This window comes from Hypanus sabinus, chromosome 11 (genome assembly GCF_030144855.1).
Source record: "Hypanus sabinus isolate sHypSab1 chromosome 11, sHypSab1.hap1, whole genome shotgun sequence".
Taxonomy (NCBI): domain Eukaryota; kingdom Metazoa; phylum Chordata; class Chondrichthyes; order Myliobatiformes; family Dasyatidae; genus Hypanus; species Hypanus sabinus.
The window spans coordinates 27,064,540-27,082,222 of NC_082716.1; the positions used below are offsets into that span (position 1 = coordinate 27,064,540).

The window sequence follows — 17,683 nt, forward strand, 5'->3', positions numbered from 1 at the left end:
ACTAATCAGCCTTGGAATACTTTCTGACAGGGAAACATACATTCATAGATGATACTGCGAAAATCTCATACTGGTGGTCAGTTCTCTAATTTACCTTTATTTATTATTGATCTTGGAAGCTGTTCAAGCTGACAGCAGTTTAGAAAGTTTTGGGACCCTCTGCTTACTGGTAGCCATTTCATGTTTGGTTGTTATAATAAATAAGACCATAAGATATTGGAGCAGAATTAGGCCATTTGGCACATCAAGTCAGCTCTGCCATTTCATCATGGCTGATCCAATTTTCCTCTTAACCCTAATCTCCTGCCTTCTCCCCGAATCCCTTCATGCCCAGACCAATGAAGAATCTATCAACCTCAGCCTTAAACTACATACAGACTTGGCCTACACAGCTGCCTGTGGCAATGAATTCCACAGATTCACCACTCTTGTGTGCTTAGATGGCAAGAAAAAACACATAAAGATTTATGAAAAGTATGCAACAGGCTTAATAGAACTTGTAAAGAAAAAGTATAGATTAAAATCTTGGCCAGAAACTAAAATCTTGGTTAAACAAGTCATTCTGAAGCAATGAAAAACTCAAGGTGATGATCACTCCAATTGCCCTGTCCGATCTCATTGTGTTCTTTAATGTAATGCATATATTTAAGATGCCACAATCCATTCGAGGCTGAAATCAAGTTATCTATTGCATACATTTATAAACAAATTTACTTTCATGCATATTTCTAATTTTAGAAACAATGAACAATCAGAAATTAATGTTGGAATATGAAAAATACCAGGAGCTACAAATCAAATCCCAACGAATGCAGGAAGATTATGAAAGACAATTGAGTGAAATGGATGAGAGTAAGACCCAAGCATTAGAGGAGCTGACAGAGTACTATGAGACCAAACTACAGGAGAGGGGCTCACTTATTACACAGGTAAAACAGAAGAACATGAAATAGGAATTAATTTTAATTAACCTCTTAGAGATTAAACATACACTTTCACAGCTTAATAAGTTTAATAATGCTTTGACTGTTGTACTAATCATTCCACTTTTAATTATCTTAGTTGCAGGATGACTCCAGGCAGCAGATTAAAGAGTCTGATGAAACAAAGAAACAAATAGAGGAGGATTGTGACCGAGAAATTCAGGACATTAAAATTAAATATGAACGGGATTTGAGGGATGAGAAGGAGGCAAATCTCCGACTGAAAGGAGAAACAGGAATCATGAGAAAAAAGGTACAGAAAGGTTCTTTTTCATAAAAACAATCTAGGTTACAAGATTGTCACTTCCAGATTTCCCCTAGGCAGGTGGGAGAAAATTTTGATCTGTGCGTCAACAAATTATCTGAAAATGATGAGCATTGTGTATTTTTCTCAACTAAAATCCTATTGTCTTATATGGTACAATGATATTATTTTATATAATATTATCTTCTCAATAATATCACTAACAATCATTGAATAATTACCCAAGACAATTGGTTATCTTGAAAATTGCTTTGTGATATTAAGTTGATCATTCTATGAGTGTGAAAGTCTAATGATTTTGGTCCATCCTTTCATCTCTTTCCAATGTTCCTCCTTATCACAGTTTACCAGCTTTCAAAAGGAAATTGAAGACAGACAGGGAGAAATTGAGAAACTGAAGGCAGAACATCTCAAGTTACATGGAGTCATCAAATCTCTAGAGAAAGATATCCAAGGATTGAAGAAAGAAATCTTAGAAAGGGATGAGACGATACAGGACAAGGTGAGGCAGCTGGGAAACAGCAAGGAAGAGAAAATGAATTTGTCTAAGTGGAAGAGAACCCAGTGGCAATTATAGCCAAAGCAAAGAACGGGATTATGCAAAGATGCACATGTGTATTATCATGTTTAAAAATAATTGGTGATGTTAATCGTGTAGTGCAAGTTTTGAATCTAAATATTCTCATTCCTTTATAATAAGCTTTTCTTAATAGAAGAAGGAATATAGTGTAGGGAAGTGTATGGTTACATTCCCATGGAGGACAGAAGTTACCCTCTAAGTTCCACATAAGCGAGGAATGACAACTCCAATCTAACATTCTGATTTTCTACAGGAGAAGCGCATCTATGATCTCAAGAAGAAGAATCAAGAACTGGAGAAATTTAAATTTGTTCTTGATTACAAGATTAAGGAGTTAAAACAGCAGATTGAGCCACGAGAAAATGACATAAAAGAGATGAAAGAGCAAATTCAGCAAGTAAGTCTTCAGGGAACAAATAAACAATAATCCTTAATCCTGATGAAGGGTTTTGGCCTGAAACGTTGTCACTACCTCCTCCCGTAGGTGCTGTCTGGCCTGCTGAGTTCTGCCAGCATTTTGTGTTTTTAATAATTCTTAAGCTGGACATCTATCACAAATTCCACCCCATCCTGACTCTTCACACTTTGGCTGGCCCAGATAAGACCAGCAGAATTAAAATTTCCGACAAATACAATCCTATTATTTTTTAACAATATGAACAATTTCTCTACACACCTGCCTCTCAAGCTCGCACTGACTATGTATGTGTCCATAATACAGCTCCAGCAGTAACTCTTGCCTTCCTGTGTCTAATTTCGACTCATATGACCTCATGAGGTACCCAAGAATGCCATCTCTAAGTACTGTTGTTATGTCCTCCCTTATCAAAAATAGTACACCCACCTACCAGTACCTCTGTTACACCTATAGCATCTGTATTCTGGAATACTGAGCTGTCATTTCTGCTCTCAGCAATGCACCATTAGGCACATCTGCAAAGAATGCTGTCACAAGAAAGTAGTGTCCATTATCAAGGCCATGCTCTCTTCTTACTGCTGACATCAGGAAGGATGTACAAGAGCCTTACCTCCCACACCACCAGGTTCAGGAACAGCTATGGACCTACAGTCATCAGGCTTCTGAGCCAGCAAAGATAATGGCACTCACCTCATCTCTGAATGGATTTTATAATCTGTGGATTCACTTTAAAGGACTCTGCAGCTCATGTTTCTTAGTCTTATTTATTTATGCATTTATTTTATTTGCAATTGGTCTTCTTTTGCACATTGATTGTTTGTCGGTCACATTTGTGTGTAGCTTTTCATTAATTCTGTTGTATTTCAAAGTTCAAAAGTTCAAAATTCAAAGTAAGTTTATTATCGAAGTATCTATATGTCCCATACACAACTCTGAAATTCATTTTCTTGCGCACATATACAGTAAGTCCAAGAAACACAATAGAATCAATGAAGAACTGCATCCAACAGGAATGACAAACAATGTGCAACTGACAACAAACTGTGCAAATGCAAAAGTAGAAATAATAATAATAAATAAATAAACAATAAATATTGAGAGCATGAGATGAAGAGTCCTTGAATATGAGTCCATAGGTTGTTGGAACAGTTCGGTGATGGGGTGAGTGAAGTTAACCTTTCTGATTCAAAGCCTAATTGTTGAGGGGTGATAACTGTTCCTGAACCTGGTGGTGTGAGTCCTGAGGCTCCTATACCTTGGCAGCAGTGAGAAGAGAGCATGGCCTGGTTGGTAAGGGTCCTTGATGATGGATACTGCTTTCCTACGACAGTGCTCTGGGTAGATGTGCATAATGGTGGGTGTGTAGATCTTTACCTGTGATGGACTGAATCTACTTTTGTAGAATTTTCTGTTCAAGGGTGTTGGTGTTTCTATACCAGGCCATGATGCAACCAGTGATCCACCACACATCTGTAGAAATTTATGTTTTTGATGTCATGCTGAACCTTCACAAACTTTAAAGGAAGTAGAGGCTCTGTCATGCTTTCTTCATAATTGCGCTTATGTGTTGGTCCAGGATGAGTAATTCACTGATGGGGTAGAACTGAAGGCACACACTCAGTGATTCAGGAACAACTCCTTCTCCCCTACCATCCAATTCCTAAATGGACATTGATCCCATGAACACTACCTCACTTTTTTAATATATATTATTTCTGTTTCTATTCATTATACATATATTGTAATTGCTTTACTTATTTATTTTTCATTCTTAATTTTTTTTTTTACTTTTTTTTCTTCTATATTATGTATAACATTGAACTACTACTGCTGTTAACACATTTCATGACACATGCTGGTGATAATAAAACCTGATTCTGACTCTTTAAGTTCTTTAGGTCCAGTAGGGTCTTGTGATCATAAAAAATGTTTTAAAAAGACAATAACACCTTTGACTGACCCTGTAGAAACCACTGTCCAAACATGCCACCATCTTACTGGATGACCAACTTACCATCTACCCAGAGTAATAATCTCTGAATTGCTGCCAGTATCATGCACCAGTGAGGGTAAGAACAGGATTATTTGGCAGATGAATGCATGGCTGCGGAATTTGGTGCAGGGATCAGTGTTTAATATTTCTAGATTATTGGGATCTCTTCTAGGAAAGGTATGACCTGTACAAAAAGGACAAGTACATGAACCCAAAGAGGGTAAATATCCTTGCGGGCATGTTTACTAGAGCTGATGGGGAAGGTTTAAACTAATTTGGCAGGAGGATGTGAACCGGAATGTTAGGGCCAAGACAGGGACAGTTGGTATACAAGTAGATGCAATGTGTCGTTATGAGGAAAGACAGGCAGATGATACCCCAATATTTGCAGTCAGTGGAACGAATTGAAATGTAACATGGAGACATAATTGAAAAGGATAGTGAATACAGGACTGACAATATTATATTTGAGTGCATTGGGCATATGAAATAAGGTAGGTGATTTTGTAGCACAGTTAGAGATTGACAGGGACAATCTTGTAGCTTCACTGAGCCCTGACTGAAAGAAGATATTAGTTGAGAGCTTAACATCCAAGGATACATATTGTATTGAAAGGACAGGCAGATAGGTGTATAGGATGGGGTGGTTCTATTGGTAAAAAATGAAAATCCTTAGAAAAAAGTGAGATAGGATCAGCAGATGTAGAATCCTTGTAGGTAAAGTTAAGAAACTGCTAGGTTAAAAAGACCCTGGTGGGCGTTATGTACAAGCCTCCAAACAGCAGCCAGGATATGGGCTACAAATTACAACAGGAGATAGAAAAGGCATGAATAAAGGGCAATGTTATGATAGTGATGGGGGATTTCAATATGTAGCTAGACTGGGAATATCATGTTGGTGCTGGATCCCAAGACAGGGAATTTGTAGAATGCCTATGAGATGGTTTTTTAGATTAGCTTGTGGTTGAGCCCAGAGAAAAGGCAATTCTGGATTGGGTGTTATGTAATGAACCAAATTTGATTAGTGTGCTTAAGGTGAAGGAATTCTTAGGAGGCAATGATCATAATATGATAGAATTCACCCTGCAGTTTGAGAGGGAGAAGCTAAAGTCAGATTTATCAGTCTTATAGTGGAGTAGAGTAAATTGCAGAATGATTGGCACTATCAAGGATCACGACACACAATGGAACAGCAAGATTGGAGTTTCTGGGGTCGATTTGGAAGGCGCAAGGTAGATGCATCCCAAAAGTGATTAAGTATTCTACAAGGAGGGTGAAGCAACCATGGGTGATAATGGAAGTCAAACAGTGTAAAAGGAAAAGAGAAGGCATATAATATAGCAAAATTAGTGCAAAATTAGAGAATTGGGAAGCTTTTAAAAACCAGCAGAAGACAACTAAGGAGAGAAAATTTGACTATGAAGATAAGCTAGCCAATAATATAAAAAAGGATATTGGACCACTGGAAAATAACTCTGGAGAAGTAGTAATGGGGGGCAGGGGGCAAAGAAATGGATGATGAACTTAATAAGTATTTTGCATCAGTTTAAACTGTGGAAGACACCAACAGTAGGCCAGAAATTCAAGAGTGTCAGGGGCAGAAGTGAGTGTAGTTGCCATGACTAAGGAGAAGGTACTTAGGAAACTGAAGGTATTGTTATTAAGATTCCTGGACTAGATAGACAATACCCTAGTGCTCTGAAATAGGTAGCTGAAGAGATTGTGGAGACATTAGTAATAATCTTTCAAGAATCACTAAATTATGGAATGGTTCAGGAGGACTGGATGTATTTGGATGTACATGACAAAATAGGCCAAAGTCAGCATAGTTTCTTTAAGGGGAAATCTTGCCTGACAAATATGTTGGAGTTCTTTGAGGAAATAACAGATTACATAGAGAGTCAGTGGAAGTTGTTTACTTACATTTTCAGAAGGCCTTTGACAAGGTCCTGCTCATGAAGCTGCTTTACAAGGTAAGAGCCAATGACGTTACAGGAAAGGTACAAGCACGGACAGAAGATTGGCTGTTTCGCAGGAGGCAAAGAGTGGAAATAAACGGGGCATTTTCTGCCAGTGACTAGTGGTGTTCTGCAAGGATTGTTGTTGAGATCACTTCTTTTTACATTATATGCCAATGATTTGGATGTTGGAATTGATGGCTTTATGGCCAAGTTTGCAAATGATATGAAAATAGATGGAGATGCAGGTGGTCTGCAAAAAGACTTGAGCAGATTGAGAAAATGGGCAAAGAAGTGGCAGATTGAATACAGTGTAGGGAAGTATATGGCCATGCACTTTGATAGAAGGAATAAAGGTGTAGACTGTTTTCTAAATGGAGAAAAAAAATTTAAAATCAGAGATGCAAAGGTATTTGGGAATCCTAGTGCAGGATTTCCTAACAGTTAACCTGCAGGTTGAGTTGGTGGTAAGGAAGGCAAATGCAATGTTGGCATTCATTTTGAGAGGACTAGAATATAAGATCAAGGATGTAATGTTCAGCTTTTTAAGGCAATGTTCAGACTGTTCTTGGAATTTTAGGCCCCATATCTAAAAGATGTGCTAACATTGGAGAGGGTACAGAGGAGGTTCACGAGAATGATTCCAGGAATGAATAGGTTAACATATGAGGAGCGTTCGATGATTCTGGACCCATGTACACTGTAGTTTATAAGAATGAGGGGGATATTATTGAAACCTATTGAATATTGAAAGGCTTGGATAAAATGGATGGGGAGAGGATTTTTCTTATGGTGGGTAAGTCTAGAACCAGAGGGCACAGCCTTGGGATAGAGTGATGTCCATTTAGAATACAGATAAGGAGGAATTTCTTTCACCTGAGGTGTAGTGAATCTGTGGAAATCATTGCCATAGACATGGAGCCCAAGTTATTGAATATATGTAAAGCTGATTGACCAGGACGTCAAAAACGACAGGGAGAAGGCAGAAGAATGGGATTAAGAGGGATAATAAATCAGCCATGATGGAATGGGTCCAGTTCGGCTCTTTTATCTTATGGTCTTACTTGCTGCTGCTTAGAGTCTCACAGCTCACTGCCCCATCCTCCACAAATATAGTTTAAACTCGCCTATGCAGTGCTAGCAAATTACCTGCAAGGATATCAGTCTATGTCTGCTTCAAGTAAACCCTGTTCAACGTGTACAGGTCCCCTGTATCCCAGAGAGATTCCAATGGTTTACGAATCTAAATGCTTGCCTCCTCTGTACTTGTAAGACCCTTGAATTAAATGATCAGTGTATCTGTCTTTTGATGATGTTTGTTGAAGGAGAAATGCTACTTGAGATAAGTCTCTGCTCTTGTAATAGTGCCTGTAAGATTTTTCTGATCATTCCACTGAACAGGGTAGAAAGACAGTAGCTAGGCCAGTGTATCACTCTCTTTGCATGGCAGTCTCAGCTTTCTTTACATGCTCAGGTTTAGAATTGATAAATGAATCCACAAATCTTCAGAGTCAGAGGCAAGAGTGAATCAAGCTGATGTCTATCAACAGAAAAATCTTGTATATTTCTTTCTGACATTGGAACCTGATTAACAAGGTTAACTTTGAGAACAAAAACGTGCTCCCTCTCATGAACTATATGCTTAACCATCAAGCATGGTAGGGTGATTCTTACACTACGTTGTTAACCACTCAAAGTATAATTTTGAATAATAAATTGCATATCAGAATTCATGTAAGCATGCTTTCATGGTCTAGTGCAAAGATAAAATCGTTTTTGCTCCATTTATTTTTGGTATGTACTTAAGTACAAAGTGCACCGAATAAATTTTGTGGTCTCATGATACTGCTACTGTATTCTTGATAAGTGAGCACTACTTGTTCAGAAAGAGTCTAAATGTATTAGAAACCCAGTCAAACAATTCATTCTCTTTCACTATGCAATTAAATAATGGAAACTCAGTGTCACAATTACATTTATTTGTCATGCCACATTCTCAGAAAATGTATTGATCACTAACTTCAACATTTTTAGACTGCTCTGTTGCTCTGACTTTTACTGTACATTAGAAATGGTATTTCATTTCAACTATGTTGAGTCCTTCTATTGCTTTAAAGTGGTAGATTTGGTCATTCACAATATTTTAAGTATTTGGGTTGTTGCAGAACTTGTCATTTTAAAATTATATGAAAGAATTCCACTGCTTTATTCACCCATGGTCCCATGCCCACAGTTCTGTAATTCACAACCTTTTATGTACATTTTCAAAGCTGATTAAAGGTCATAGAGTTATTCAGCATGGAAACAGGCCTTCAGCCTAAACTATCTATGTTGCCTAAAGCTCTCCTATCTATGTATTTATCTTAATGTCTTTCAACTAGCTGCATCCCTGCTCTTATACTTTGTGTCTTAATAAAATAAACCTGCTTTTATTCCTCTGACAAACAAGAGAAAACTGCAGATGTGGGAAATCCGAGCAACACACACAAATGCTGGAAGAATTCAGCAGGCCAGGCAGCATCTATGGAAAAAAGTACAGTTGATGTTTCGGGCTGAGACACTGCCCCAGGACTGGAGGAAAACAATGAGGAGTTGATTTAAAAGGTGGGGGAGGGAGGGGAGAGAGAAGCACAAGGTGATGGGTGAAACCAGAGGGGGAGAGATGAAGTGAAAAGCTGGGAAGCTGATTGGTGAAAGAGATACAAGGCTAGAGAAGAGGGAGTCTGAAATGAGAGGCCAGGAAGAAAGAAAAGGGGGGAGGAGCACCAGAGGGAGGCAGTAGGCAAGCAAAGAGATTAGGTGAGAGAATGGTGAAGGGGCTGGGGGGCATTACCAAAATTTCAAGAAATCGATATTCATGCCTTCAGGTTAGAGGCTACCCACACAGAACATAAGGTGTTATTTTTTTCCTTCCAATCTGAATGTGGCCTCATCGCAACAGTAGAGGAGGCCATGGATTGACATATCGGAATGGCAATGGGAGGTGGAAGTAAAATGGGTGGCCACTGGAAGATCCTGCTTCTTCTGGCAGGCAGAGCGTAGATGCTTGGCAAAGCAATCTCCCAAACTATGTCACGTCTCACCAATATACAGGAAGCCACACTGGGAGCACCAGACACAGTATTTGACCCCAACAGACTCACAGGTGAAGTGTCACCTCCTTTGAAACTATTTAACTATTTTATTGAAGTGACCCGTTTCCAGGGGTGAGTATAACTTAATCAAAAGGTTAGATATCAACTGTGGAGAGAGAAACACAGTTAACATTTCAGCCAGTTACCTAAAATATTTTACTGATATTGATTTTATTACAACATGGCTTTAGTCATTATCTTGCAGGTATGCCTTCACAAGATCACAAGACAAAGGAGCAGAAGTAGGCTGTTCGGCCGGTCGAGTCTGCTCCACCACTCCGCCAAGAGCTAAACTATTCTCCTGTCTAGTTCCAACTTCTGGCTTTTTTCCCATATCCCTTGATACCCTGACTAATTAGATACCTGTCAATCTCCTCCTTAAAAACCCTCAATGATTGGGCCTCCACAGCTGTGTGTGGCAACGAATTCCATAAATACATGACCCTCTGGCTGAAAAAATTTCTCCTCATCTCTGTTTTAAATGGGTACCCTCTAACGAAGGGTCTCGGCCCGAAACGTCGACAATGCTTCTTCTTATAGATGCTGCCTGGCCTGTTGCATTCCACCAGTATTTTGTGTGTGTTGCTTAGATCTACCCACCAGTGTTTGCTGATTTCAGTTTAGTTTGATATGAGATTAGATACTCTTAGATTCAGTATTCAATCCTCTTCCTAATGATAGTTTCCAAACTCTTCCCTACAGCTGACACTAAACTATCAGATCTGTACTTTCATAGTGTCTTCCCACTTAAGTTTTAAAAAAGATGAGACTTGAAGTTCTCTATCCAATGATATAATGTTCCAATTTTTGGCACATTATCAATATAAAATATTGTTTTCTAAGCAGAAGCATAATGTAAGGTTGATATTTAAAGTATCAAATTAACTAAACAAAAGAATAGTTATGTAGTTAATCACCTCTTACAGTTTTCAGGCAGGAAGACCTGAGATTACTAACAATATTTTTTCTGGTATCTTTACAGATGGAAAATGAGTTGGAATTATTCCATAAGCATAATACACAACTGGAACTTAATATTGGAGAGCTCAAACAGAAGCTGAAAGCAACAGAGGCAGAGATGCGTAAAGAAATGGAGAAGGTTTGAGTAGATCTAACCATGTTTGCATTTACATGCTGACATACACAGACATATAAGCTTTCCCGTTTAGTATTGTGTTAAATATATAATCAAAATGACCTTTCAATAAACATTTTGGTAGGTAATTCTCCAAATGCATGCAAAAATTACTTAGACTATAAAAACCTTATCTATTTCAAATTTAAAATAAACTATGCTATTGTGATATTGATGGGTTTTGACTCAAACAGTATTACTTGAAATGGAAGAAGACAAATGAAGTTTTAATTGGTTATTCATACCAACTTTTTTTGTTGATCTAATTCTGAACTGAACAGGCTTTAAGGAAAACTGTCCTCAGCAGATTTTTACCAATAGCATCTAACAGAATAGGGACAGGACTTGGCTATTTCATCCTTCAGCTGTGTTCTGCCATTCTATTAGATTATATTGATATGTACCTTAACTGTTTAATGTTCATTCTCTTTAACGATCACCCCTGTAGTTATTACCAGAATATACACCAGTATCAGAACCTAGAACCAGATGTCCATGAATTGGAGAAGTGCTCTTGCCTAATGAAATTATTTATGATTTGTGTCCTATTCCACAGATTTATTCAGCATTTTACATTTCACAGTTCAATGTCACACCAATGAAATACTCCCGTGTTGGAGGTACCATCTTAGCATGAGTAATTATAGAGAAGATATAGATTCCATTTGAAGTGGATGTAAATTTCAGGTATCCATCATCAAGAACTTCACCATCCGAGTCATGCTCTTATCAAGAAGGAGATTCAGGAGCCTTAGGTCCCATACCATCTGGTTCAGGAACAATTACAACACTTCAACCATTAGGCTCCTGAATCTGTGTGGACATCTTCACTCACCACAACACTGAACAGGTCAATGAACATAACTTTTGGACTTACTTTCAAGGACTCTACATATCATGTTCTCAGTTTTATTTATTTGTTTGTTTGTTTATTTATTTATTATTACTTGTTTCTTTTAGTATTGCATTATTTGTCAGTCTTCATTTGTGAGTGATCTTCCATTGGTTCTGTTGTACCAATAAATGCCTGCAAGAAAATCAATCTCAGTTTAGTGTTTGGTGACATATACGTACTTTGATAATAAAATTTACTTCTTGACTTTTGTAAATGATCTATGGCACTACCCTGAAGAACAGCAAGGCCATTCTCTCTGACAGTTGATCAATATTTATCTTAACAAATACTTAAAAATATCATTTCTAAACTGGCTGCCATATTTCTTACATGGCAATATGATTCTGTTTCAAAAAGTACTTTTTTGAGTCCTTGGACACCTTGTAGTCATGATTTATATGTATGCAAGGCACGCCTTTCTTTAATTTTTCATCTTTTTGAGGCAAATGTTTAAATTAAGCCATAAGATATTAATGCTCAATAAAGAGAATTACACAATGGAAATAATCCTTTATTGTTAAACATACTTTCAGTATTAATTTTACAGTAAAATATCATTACATGTAGTACAAAGTTCTTTGCAATCTGATTTACAATAGCTTCTAATTTTAAACATCTGTATTATTAGAAGTTGGTGGCATCACAATACTAGCAAGCATGTCCCAATTCATGACATCTTGGTAAACCCCAGTTTGATTCTTTGTGCTATCTGCATAATATTGGGTCTGCATCAAATCAGTAGTAAATCCAATTTAAAACTATAAATATTTTAAATAACTGATATTATTCTTTTTAAAATTCTTCTTTTTCTCCTTCTTTGTGATTCCCTTCATTTCTAATGGTTTCCCATTTTTTCACTTTCAGGTGCATCGTGTTGAATCTGTTGTCAAACATTTTAAGACTGATGTGTACAACTGCGTGGGGTTTATCCAAGATCCAAAAAAACTGAAGGAAAGTGTGCAACAATTGTATGAGAAATATGTACCCCAGACAGATGTGGTAAGACCATTTGTATAATTTAAACATTTACGGTGTGCATCTCTGCTCTGTGCAGTTGAATTGTATAGCTGTTGAAGTCAGACAACAATTTATCACATGGAACTGTGCCCATCGTGAAAAATTTTTCTCCAGTTAACTATCTGCAGTGGATTCAGATTGTCAGATTGGAAATGGACAATGTTCAAAATTTGTTAAACCTACCTTCTATTTAGTTGTTTCACTTTCATGTCAATTTTTCTTAATTTCTAATAGCATAGGAGTAAGCTATTTGGCCCTGGTCTATACTGGGTCCTGCAGCAATTACCCTACAACTAATTCTTGTTGTATGTTCACCATCTCCATCATGATTCTCAAGAACCACCATAACCACCCCTTGCTATCTTCACTTTACCTTATTATACAGTACATGAGGGTAAAATCTCCACATCTGTTTGGTTTGCCCTGCAAGGTGCTCTAGAAAAATCTCCTGTTGATGAGACCTGCAGTGATTTTCACTTGCTGTTTGAGTGCTTCAGTTGGTGTAATGAAGAGCACAGTGGTGTGAGCAACCATAGGAGTGAAAGGTAGAGGGAAGGAGCAGGATTAGGTCCATGATCCCAAATCTGCTCTACCATTGAATAAGATCATGGCTGGTCTCATTGTAACTTCAATTGCTCATTTCTGACTCTTTTGCTTATCGATGTAAAATATTCAGGAATTTGGTGATTTGCATTTGATTCTGCTCGCAATTGAGACTATCACATTAGGTTTCTTATTCACTTGCAGTGGCCTTTTAGTAATCATGCAGCATCATGAGAGCTCATGCTTCCAAGGTCTCCTCCCTCCGAATAATGCCAATGTCCAGTAGTGGGAACTTCTTCAGACTTCTTCATCACATTCATCATCAGGAATTTATTCTTAGGTTCAACAATAACCTTCACTTTCAGGAAGTGGGAAGGCTTCAGGTTCCTAAAACTGTCTGTGCTTTTAATAGGCACGAGTAAATCTGATGATTGCCTGTATTTGTAGGAAGCCAGTAAGGCTTGTAACTCTCAGTCCCTGGGCAGGAGACTCTGAGAACATATCTGAATCATTTCCTCTGTCTTTCTGGTAATCTTAGAGCTGTGTTATCAAGCATGCTAATGATGTGGCTGGCTCATCGGAACTGACCAAGTGTAATTACAGCCTCAGTGCTGGGGATGTTGTCCTGAGAGATGGGTCCAATGTTATGTTTTTTTTTTGGAAAGTTAGCTTTATTTGTCTTTGAAACATATAGCAAAATGCATTATGTCATATCAAATCAGTGAGGAATAGCCCACTTCCAGCATCAACACAGCATGCCCACAATCACAAATCCTAACTGTAAGTCTTTGGAATGTGGGAAGAAACCAGAGTACTCAGTAACAAAAAAGGTTAATTATCTTGCCAGTAGATTTGGAAGATTTTGTCATGACAACTTGAAGAGTAAAACCTGTTTCACTCAGTCCAAGCTGTGAATGCATAGGTGGCAAAGTTGAACCAAGAGGAGTGGCACTTCTCCACGAGGTAGCATGGTTGCACACCTCTATCTTGATTCCTTCAGTTTCCCTCACAGAGCATCCTCTTGAAAGCTATTCTCTGAAATTTACCTGTCAACTGGATGTGCCTCCCCTTGCTGTAGCTGGTGGCCTCTAGTATTTGCACTCACGGAAATTTTGCTGCTTTCCAATTTCCACAAATTGGAACAAACAGTGCTAGGATTAGAAATTTATATCAATAAGTATTGTTCTAAGTATATCCTGACCCTGTCTGTATTAGCTCCTTATTAATATAATCTAAAGCTATTCTAATGTCCTTGCAGTTTCCCCAAAGCATATTGTGCTTCAACTACTCAGTCACTAAGACACTTCATATCTTGATGACACTGTCTGTACAGGAACTTCCTTTCTGGTTTCACCAGATAAAGCCTAAGAATTTGTTTAAACTGATACAGTTCTACCATTGCATTCACATTTGTACACAGAACAGTGGAGTGCAGGAATAGGCCTTTCTGACTAATCTAACCTGCCTGCACATGGTCTCTAACCCTCTATTCCCTGTCTGTACCTGTATCTTTCTACGCACTTGTACCATCTGCCCTGGCGATGTGTTCCAGGCACCTACCACTCCGTTACAAAAATCTTGCCTTGCACATCTCCTTTAAACATTCCCCTATCACTTTAAACCTTGTATTTGATATTTTCACCTTGGAGAAAAAAAGACTATTTACTCCATCGATGTCTTTCATTATTTAATATCGTTTTTTTTTCAGTTTCCAGCCTCCCAACACTCCAGAGTAGGGGTTCCCAACCTTTTTTGTGCCATGGACCAATATCATTAAACAAGGGGTCTGTGGACCCCATGTTGGGAACCCTGCTCTAAAGCAAACAATCCAAGTTTGTCCAACTTTTTGTTATAGCTAACAATCCTCAGTCTAAACGACATTCTGGTGAACCTTTTCTACACTATCTCCAAAGCCTCCATATCTTTCCTGAAAGGGGAAAAAATTCAATTCATCATATCAAACAATGCATAATTCTAAAATATTAAATTAGATTATCTTGGTCTTCTCTGCTCGAGAGGAAAGTTATTGACATCAGTAATTTCATAGAAACATAGAAAACCTATAGCACAATACAAGCCCTTTGGCCCACAATGCTGTGCGGAACATGTATTTACTTTAGAACTTATTTAGGGTTACCCATAGCTCTCTATTTTTCTAAGCTCCATGTACCTGAACAGGAGCCTCTTAAAAGACCCTATTGTATCCGTCTCCACCACCATGGCCGGCAGCCCATTCCATGCACTCGTGCACTCTGCGTAAAAAACTTACCCCTGACATCTCCTCTGTGCTTACTTCCAAGCACCTTAAAACTGTGCCCTCTCGTGATAGCCATTTCAGCCCTGGGAAAAAGCCTCTGACTATCCACATGATCAATGGATTGCATGGGCTCTTATCTTGCTAAGCAGCCTCATGTGCAGCACCTTGTCAAAGGCCTGCTGAAAATCCAAGTATGCCATATGTATTGCATCTCTTTTGTCTACCCTGCTTGTAACTTCCTCAAAAAATTGCAGTAGGTCTGTCAGGCAGGATTTTCCTTCAGGAAACCTTGCTGGTTTTGACTTATCTTGTCACGTACCTCCAAGTAATCCATAATCTCATCCCTAACAATCGATTCCAACAACTTCCCAACCACTGATTCAGGGAACAGATCTATAGTTTTTTTTCTACTGCCTCCCACGCTTCTTAAATAGTGGAGTAACATTTGTAGTCATCCAGTACAATGCCAGAATCTATCAGTTCTTGAAAGATCATTGTTAATGCCTCTGCAATCTCTCCAGCTACTTCCTTCAGAACCCGAGGGTGCATTCCATCAGGTTCAGGAGATATATCCACCCTCACACCACTAAGCTTCCTGAGCACCTTCTCTGTTGTAATTTTCACTGCACATACTTCACTTCCCTGACACTCTTGAAAGTCTGGTACAGTCAGCCCTCCTTATCCGCGAGTTCCGTATGCGCGAATTCAACCAATCGCAAATCGAGAAAACCCGGAAGTGCTCTTCTACCACTTACTGTTCGAGCATGTACAGACATTTTTTTCTCGTCATTATTCCCTAAACAATGCAGTATAACAACTATTTGCATAGCATTTACATTGTATTAGGTATTATAAGTAATCTAGAGATGATTTAAAGTATACAGGAGGATGTGCGTAGGTTATCATGGATCGAGATTGAAAAAAATCGGAAGTTCTCTTACTAAATAAGTCAGAACAGGTACATCTGTGTATTTAGTGTCAGTTAGTTAAACGTTCATCAGTATACAATATATATTTTACCTTTCTATGTATATAAAACACTTAAGAAACATATGTATTTCAATAATTAAACCACTATGCTGCTTAGTAATAATTGTAGCTTTCATCGGGGCAGAGCCTTTCTCACTTTATCCTTTAAAGTTGTTCCGATTGTTGATCGACTGTAGCCTAACGTTTTTCCAATGACTGATGGTGTTTCACCTCTTTCCAATCGCTTTATTATTTCCACTTTATTTTCAATCGTGATAATTTTCATGAATAGAATCACTGTGAATTCAGAACTCCACCGGGTCCTAAAGACCACCGCACTTAGACAGGTTAAATAAGGTCTGGGGTTCCGCTGGGTCCTAAAGTCCACCGCACTGAAACAGGTTAAATAAAGAACTTGAGCATCTATGTTTTTTGGTATCCGCAAGAGGTCCCGGAACCAATCTCTCGTGGATAAGGAGAGCCGCCTGTATACTGCAGATCAGTGAAGACTGATGCAAAATACTCATTCAGTTCCTCTGCAGTCTTTGTGTCTCTCATTACGATATCTCCAGTGTCATTCAATTGGTCCTATATCTACCCTCGACTCTCTTTTACCCTTTAAATACTTAGAAAAGCTTTTAGTATCTTCTTTGATGTTAGTTGCTAGCTTCTTTTCATAATTCATCTTTTCCTTCCTAATGATCTTCTTAGTGTCCTTCTTCCATTCGAAAAATTCTTCTTATTTGGAATATATCTGCACTTTCCTCATTTTTTGCAGCAACTCCAGCCATTGCTGCTTTGCTGTCCTTCCTGCTAGTGTCCCTTTCTAGTCAACTTTGACCAGTTCCCCTCTCATGCCATTGTAAGTACCTTTATTCCACTGAAATACTGACACATTCAAATATAGTTTCTCCTCAAATTTCAAAGTGAACTCCATCGTATTGTGATCACTGTTCCCTAAGGGTTCCTTAACCTTAAGCTCTCTTATCACCTCCGGATCATTGCACAACACCCAATCCAGCACAGCCAATCTCCTAGTGGGCTCAACAACAAGCTGTTCTAAAAAGTCATCCTTTAGACACTCTGCAAGTTCTCTCTCTTAAGGTCCAGTACCAACCTGGATTTCCCAATCCACTTTCATGTTAAAATCCCTAACAATTATCATGACATTGCCTTTCTGACATGCCTTTTCTATTTGCATGAGGAAATCTAATTTTTAATTTAATACGCCAAATTAAATAGTTTTTCAGGTTTAACTATTTTCTACTTGTTAGTTTGATATTGCAGCCATTGATTTAGACATTCAGCAAGAATTTGGACGACAAAGAAACCATCTGGAAAAAAGCATTGCAACACTTCAGAAAAAACTATTGACAGATGCAGAAATTCACCGTACTGACAATGTCCGTATCATGCAGGTAGGAAAACCCAGTCTAAGCAACAGAATAATGGTTAATAATGTAATTAACTGTAATAAACTTTAATAAGTTGTTTCCACATGTCTGATAGTCTAGATATTTTACATCCTGTTAGTTA

The 17,683-nt window shown here is 38.2% G+C and overlaps 1 protein-coding gene and 1 long non-coding RNA gene across 3 annotated transcripts in view; one reads left to right on the top strand and one right to left on the bottom strand.

Moving 5' to 3' along the window:
- The window catches only part of LOC132401787 (uncharacterized), a 97,146-nt gene that overhangs the window by 61,334 nt on the left and 18,129 nt on the right, over positions 1-17,683 (bottom strand). The gene's annotated exons all lie outside the window — the stretch shown is intronic.
- Positions 1-17,683, top strand: part of cfap57 (cilia and flagella associated protein 57) — a 66,685-nt gene that overhangs the window by 42,075 nt on the left and 6,927 nt on the right. For both annotated transcript variants that reach the window (XM_059983984.1, XM_059983985.1), the window contains 7 exons: positions 739-929; positions 1,063-1,236; positions 1,592-1,750; positions 2,082-2,225; positions 10,314-10,430; positions 12,226-12,360; positions 17,422-17,565. In XM_059983984.1, coding sequence (XP_059839967.1) covers positions 739-929; positions 1,063-1,236; positions 1,592-1,750; positions 2,082-2,225; positions 10,314-10,430; positions 12,226-12,360; positions 17,422-17,565 — 1,064 coding nt within the window. The remainder of the gene's footprint in view (positions 1-738; positions 930-1,062; positions 1,237-1,591; positions 1,751-2,081; positions 2,226-10,313; positions 10,431-12,225; positions 12,361-17,421; positions 17,566-17,683) is intronic.